The sequence below is a fragment of the Phlebotomus papatasi genome, chromosome 3 (assembly GCF_024763615.1).
Source record: "Phlebotomus papatasi isolate M1 chromosome 3, Ppap_2.1, whole genome shotgun sequence".
Lineage (NCBI taxonomy): Eukaryota > Metazoa > Arthropoda > Insecta > Diptera > Psychodidae > Phlebotomus > Phlebotomus papatasi.
This window is the reverse complement of record NC_077224.1, coordinates 4,827,123-4,834,337: the sequence shown is the minus strand read 5'-3', so window position 1 is coordinate 4,834,337 and position 7,215 is coordinate 4,827,123. Positions and strand designations below refer to the sequence as shown.

At 29.1% G+C, this 7,215-nt stretch overlaps 1 protein-coding gene across 7 annotated transcripts in view; it reads right to left on the bottom strand.

Moving 5' to 3' along the window:
- Positions 1 to 1,634: 1,634 nt before the first annotated feature.
- Positions 1,635 to 7,215, bottom strand: part of LOC129806533 (inactive dipeptidyl peptidase 10) — a 95,570-nt gene continuing 89,989 nt past the window's right edge. For all 7 annotated transcript variants that reach the window (XM_055855191.1, XM_055855193.1, XM_055855195.1 and 4 more), the window contains 3 exons: positions 6,471 to 6,628; positions 6,181 to 6,386; positions 1,635 to 2,660 (listed from right to left, as the gene is read on the bottom strand). In XM_055855191.1, the coding sequence (XP_055711166.1) occupies positions 2,529 to 2,660; positions 6,181 to 6,386; positions 6,471 to 6,628 (496 nt within the window). In that variant the 3' untranslated portion in view covers positions 1,635 to 2,528. The remainder of the gene's footprint in view (positions 2,661 to 6,180; positions 6,387 to 6,470; positions 6,629 to 7,215) is intronic.

The window sequence follows — 7,215 nt, the reverse complement described above, 5'->3', positions numbered from 1 at the left end:
TTTATTTTAAGCCATGCAATCTTAAGACAAATCCCTAAATTATAAAATAAATTAAAATAAATCATGACTTTAAATAAATCTATAATTTTTATTAAAATCGTCTGAAGTTTTAAGGGAAAAGCACCAGCGATCGGCAGAGTTTCTCGTATCGTCAGGTTAATACCGTATCGTTGCTTCAAATAAAATAAATTTTTAAAAATTATTAGCTACTTTTTACCATTTAAGTCTCATAATAATGCACTGCAATAACACTTATTTTTTATTATTTTATTGTGAAAATTGTAAAAATTTAGGTGCGCATATTTAAATGGATAATTAATAGAATAATTAGCAAAAAAGAAAATACCAAAAAGTATTTTAGGGCTTATATTTTCAACTAAATATGGAACATGTCTCTAAACATTCCGGTCCGTGGTGCCCTTCCCTTATCTATTTATAATTCTCATTATTTGATATTTATTATTTCGATTCCGGCTTTATCATTGCTGAATTTGCTGTTTTTTTGTCTTAAAAGATTAAAAAATTTGACTTTTCAAAATAAAATTAAAGATATTTATACATAGAAAAAAATATTTCTTCAAGTTGTTTGTAAATGTTTATGAATTCCCTCTGGGGATTCACAAAACGTTCGTGAATTGTGTAACCCACTAAAGAGTTCGTTAAAATTTGTACTTTTCACAAAGACGAAGCTCTAGACGAGCATTTTTTGTTCGTCACCAAGGAACCCGAAAATACCGGTTATTTGAAAAAAAAAACATTTTTTGCTGTTACACAGTGTATTTTATAGAAATTTGTAAGTTTCTTAGGAAAACTGAAAGAAAATTAACATTATTCGAAGACATGAACGATCGAAGGGAGAGCACTTTCCCTTATATTTTTGTTTGTATGTGATTACGCACATTTACGAACAAATGTTTATAAAAGAACAAAAAAACTCATCAAGTGGTCACTTACGAACTATGTTTATCAAGAGTACAAACTTTTACCAACTTCTAAGTAGGCTATACGGGTTATACGATTTACGATCATTTTATAAGTCCCCAGTGAAAATTCACAAACATTTACGAACAATTGTTCGAAATGCTTTTTTTCTGTGTAGAAGAATAAGAATTGGCTTCTGACCCTTTAAGGACGACAGGGTCAATCAATGGAGGTCAGAAAATCACTTTTTCCGACTTTTTAGAGTTCCTATGTCCTTAACCCTAAACCTACCGACCGTTTTTGGTAATTTTTCCTAACGCGCCAGGGGTAGGATTCTCGACTATTTTTTCTTGAAAAAAAAAGGAAAAAATTAAAATTTTAACACGGAAAGATGTATTGCATGCATATTTCAAGAAATTCATAAAATTTGATAGTGACATTGTACCGTTTAAATACCTATGTGTTGATTTTAACAAGTTTTTAAACCGGTCAATTTGACCGGTCTTAGTAGGTTTAGCGTTATGGGACTAAAGACCGATTTTTGAATTGAAAGAAAAATTCTAGATTTCATCGTAAATTTAATTTAGCAGAATAAAATCTCAAAAGTTGAATACACTTCTTAATTAATTTATTAACGAAAGTAATCGAAGGAATAAATAATTTATTATTCTAATATTTCTTCGATAAGTTTTATGCAATATTATATGAACTTGTTTTTCGTCTTATAAAACCAATTTATTATTTTTAATACTATCTACTTTTACCACATATACTTCAAGACTTCAACAGAATGATAAATTAATTGACGGTTAAATAGTGTAACTTTATATTTGTCTTCTTTGAATCTATATATAATATTTTATTGCTACTTAGCATTTATACACGAAAACAAAAAGATTTGTAATTACAATCCTCTGAAACAAATAAATATTTTTTTTTTTATTTTAGTAAGGTAACTTTAGAGAAAAATAAAAAAAAAACGTCTAAAAAGAAATCAGAGACCTTTTGCTTTTATTACTTAGTTCGATATATCTGTTTTAAGTACGGGTGACTGTTTAAAGCACTTTAATTGTTAACATTTTAAACATATCTCACGTTCAATGTCTCTTTCGTGTCTTTCTTCTATCAATTTCTTCCACTAATTTCCACTGCAGTGTCCTTATTTTGCGCCACCGTTTGCTTCCTATGATACCGAGATCAGGGCAGCGATTGTGAAATTAAATTAAACACCATTTGGTATTTGTATTTAATCTAAATTAATGAAATTAGGCCATTTTGGATCACTTGAAATTCAAATATTCATATTCATTAGCATAATACTTGCAATATCTGAAACTTAAAACCCGTACTAATATCCAAAAACGTAAAACAAATTTCTATAAAATATCTATTCACAATCGTTACCCAGGAGTGATACGAAAGAAAATCACTATTATTAATCCCTCCTAGAGTTTAGCATTAAGCTTGACTTGGTATTTTGTTTTTTTTTTTAATATTAATTTTCACTTTGAATCTAGTTTTTTTTTTGATATACCTTTTCATTATTTTGATTTCAGTTGATTTTTCGCACATTCACAATTTCGATCTGGAAAACTTTGTAAAGTGAATCACTCAGTATTCTTCTTCCTTGGCCGCGAATCATCAGGATCTAGAATCAAACAGTCTCTCAAATATTCCTCCATGGAACGATATACGTGCTCAACGACTCCTGTTAATTCATGCCCCTCATCAGCATAACTCTATTGGAAAGATTTATAGAATTACAAATTGTTTAAATAACCATTAATCATTCTGGGACAATTAATCCAGTCATCATTATTTAAACTAAAACCATTTTGCAATAAATATCAATATAATTATAATAAGTGGTAAAATTATTATTTAAATGCAAATTATATCTAAATTGAAAACTATTATGAAGCATTTATTTCCTGAGTTCAATTTGACTAATAATTGTGACATCATTACCATTTATTGTAATTAATTTAAATGTAATCCCCAAAGGGTGCAATTAAATGAACAGATCTTTTAGTTTTTTGCAAAGACAAAAAATTAGTCCACTTCTGAAGATAAATTACGTCATTAAAGAAAATGATTAAATGGTCTGGAGAAATAAATGAATGAATTAATTTATCGAATAATTCACTTTTTATTTATGGCATTTGATATAATAGCATTCAAATAGAATTAATGGATATTTTGGTACTGAGAGAAATCCGAAAAAATTAAAAAAAAACTTTCCGGAAATGTTAATTTTACCCTGCATTATTGATCCGAAATCAGTGCAAATATTATGCTTTTTAGGTGTATTAGGGGTCAAAGTTACCCTTTTTATGTTAATTTTACCCTTAAAAAGGTGTAAAATTAACATTAAAAAATGTTGATATATTTTTACACCTAAAAAGTGTTAAAGTTATGAGGAAAAAAAGTTAATCACACCCTCTTTTTTCTCAGTGTAGCAATATTTTATGATTAAGTTATTTATTATATTTTATTATGAAGTGTATTCAGATGTTGAAACAGTTTGAATTTAATTTATTTTAAAGTTTTATTGAAAACAGTCTATTTTTAATAAACGACTTTTGAAGAAGTCAAAAACCCCAAGAAATAGGGTAAGGGCTCATAATTTTGGACAGTTTCTTATTTTGGATACTCTGAGGATAAAATTGGACACTAAAAATAAATTGATTGAAATCATAGATTTTTATTCCAATATTTGATGAATAATGAATTCCATCTAAATACTTGTTCTTTTCGGAAGATTCTAAAACTAAATTCGTTAAATTTTAACTGATTTGAATTAAAATCGCTTTGTTGAAAATTCAGCGTGAGCATTTGCTTACGAGAAATATGACGAAACTTTGTGTTTACTTCAGTCTTATTTAGCTGTGGTGAAGTACTAACAATGTTTCTTCGCTTTTTTTGAGTGATATTACTGAACACTCTTAGAAAAGTTTGGTACTCTTTACTATTGCCAAATGATTGGAAAGAAAATATTTGCTAGACAAAGAGAATATGGTAGCGGCAAATATAAAATATGTGTGATTAGAAGGAATCACACCTAATACACCTTTCAGAAAAATCCTGTTTAGTTGTAATAACCATTTAATAATGATTTTGAAAAGCATATCCTTAGTTGAAGTTAAAATACTATAATTTTTGCGCCACTATATTTTAGCTATACAAAAAATTATGTCAAAAAATGTATTGTAATGAGAACCATATTATGATATTATGGTACTTTTTCGCAATAGGTCGTTTCGCATTCGTGCTCAATCGTGTCGTACTTAACATCGTAGCACGTTCTCGGATTAAACTTCTTCGCGAGTGGTGAAGAAAAATGGAACGAGCCCAAACCCAAAGTATACCTTTCACATATCACAATCTTATGATTTTTATAATAACCATTTAACAGTAGAAAATTTAATATAATTTTGAAAATGAATAAAAAAAATTATATTTCGTGTGAAAATAATATTCTTTATTACCGAAACATCACTTTGACTATATATATGTTGCTCAAATAATAAAAGAAATGGTGTTTAATTTTATGAAGATAAATTTTTGTTATGTGATAAAAACACTTACATTTATACCGAACAAAAATTGCACTTTACATATAGAACCTTTTTTTCAATGTATCTTTCGGAATCTTTCGGAAATATTCGGTGAATATTCCAATATGCTTATTAAATCTTATAAAGGTTTGGATTCGACTTCTTTCTCGTCCTTATAGGCTTTTAAGTCGAATAGTTCATGGCTTATCGATCTGTTAGGAAACTGAACTTCAATCAAGCTACTGGTTTTGATTGATTTTATAGGTTGTTGCCTTGTGTAGACATCGCTTAAAGTGAATTTTTGAACAAATTCACGCTCTTTTTACTAATCTTGGAATATTTTTTTCAATTTGTTGATTTAAAATCAGGATGGACCGCGGATGTGTAGTCTAATTACTGCTTATATGGCCTAAGCCATATTTGGTAGCCATTTTTAGTAAATTTCTCTATACATGCAGCTTTTTTGTTCAAAATTGCCTTTATTGGGGTTATAAGTGAAAAGTACCGGAAGTGATCATGCAAATCTAGGTCATATAACCCGGAAGCCGTTATATTACAACCTAATTTATGACCAAAAAGTGGCGTTTGGACAGTACCAGCAAAAATAAACAAAAATATACGGATTAGCTTTAAAGAGGAAAAGTAAGCTTTTCTCGAAAAATTCTTATAGGACACATTTAGTAGCTTTAGAATAGATCTTTCAAGAAAAAAAAGTTGCAGGTTACATAGGAATTAAATATTGAAATATTTAATTTCTTATACAGAATAGCAAAATATATAGGTCACTTTTCCGGGCACTGTATTTTTGGAACTGAAAGAAATGAAGGTTCAAATTTGACATTATATTGAAGCTTTCCAAAGGAGTTTTCTTTTGTAACATTTGACACAAAATTAAAAAAAAAACAGATCTTATAATCTGAAAGGGTGATTTTAAAAGGCTTTACCTTTTGTAAAAAAATATATTAGCACGTTTCATTTTATTTTAAAATTTTATTTAAAAAAATAATTGGGGTTTTTTGAATATAATATTTATTATTAGACAATTTCATTTTAATTATTTATTTTTATAAGCATTAAAAAATTAAAAAGTTGGAGTGTAGATGCTACAACTTTATGGAATATTATTTTTTATGGCTTTCAAAACATATTAATGATAAATATGTTAAAAAAATATCAAATTGCTGTTTCGAGATCAATTACAATAGCTGTGACACTGCATGTAAGCAATCACTTAAATGGCTACGTCAGGGACGATTATTTTAAATCTTAACATTTTATTGCAAAAATTGAAGAAAATATACTTCTAGAAAAGAAAAACAACACATTTTTTTATTAATAAAATTCGTAATTATATAAATCTAAGCAGAATATTTACTGTCCATATTTACAGCCAAGTTGTCCAAATTAATAACCAAGTTGTCCAAAATAAGAGTCAAATTCACCTCTATATATCAATTCATTTTTAAACGTATTAAAACTAATTTTAGTAAAAATAAGACGATAGATAGCTTGCTAAGTTGCTAAACAACCCTTTTGAAAAGAGAGTAACAAAAGAGTAAATTAGTATTGAAAATATCGCACTTCAAACTTGGAACATCGATGCTCATAAGCAGACTGGTCAAAATTATGAGCCCTTACCCTACTTCACGCTACATAAATCTACTGTATAGCCTACGATTTTTGGCAATTGATTAAAGCTCACCTGATATCGGAATAGAACTCCAGCCTCTGTGAGTGCCCTGGCCAGCTGAATTCCATGCAAATAGGGAGCAGAATTGTCAGCTAGTCCGTGCAACAGGAAGAACGAATAGGATGGAATATGACGAGCTCTTTGCGTAGCATCAGCCTCAACGTAGCTCTTGTAGTTTTCCGCAGGTAATCCAAGAATTTTTTCCGTAAATGCTGAATCTAAGCATGTGGTAAAATGAATTAAAATCACAAATCAGTGTTGAATGCTCATTTCTCTATTAATTAAAATGATAGTAATCTCACTGTAATAGAGCCAATCGGTTATGGGGGACACCGCAATTCCGCATTTGAACACATTCTGCTGCGACCCCATCAGCATCGACGTCACATATCCGCCATAGCCCCAGCCCCAAACACCCACACGAGTCTCATCGAGGAATTTGAGAGTGTCCAGCAAATACCTGAAAATAGCCAGATTTATGCAAACAAGTACATAGCATAGATATTGTAGATGCCATTTTATAGTGTTATTCATCACTTTCGGACTGAATCGAGTGGATATTATATAATTTGCATAACGGCATATTCAAGGGAAATATTTTCGATTGCCAGACGGCCATGAATCAATTTAGGTACAATTTCACTGATTTATTATTTGAATTGTTGAACTCCGTGATCCGAATAATGAAATACCTTCTCATCTAAGTTCATAGCACTAAAAATTGATTTATGAGAATTTCATATGTCATTTAAAATTGACAAAATATCATGTCTTTGCCATTTTAGACTTTTGAATTATGTTATACATTGCCTAATAAATTATTTCGATAACAAGAAATATTAAAATTGGATTTTAAAATACTATAATAACAAATTATACAAAATGCAATCTATCTGCAAAAACTTATTCGACAAAGAAATTAGTTCATTTGAGATTAATAGAAATATGTTAGCTATTGGATTTTGAGATCATTTTATAAAAAGATAATAAACAGTAGAGGGAAGTGGGGTACCTTTGAATTGGGGCAGCTTTGAAACTAGGCTTTTT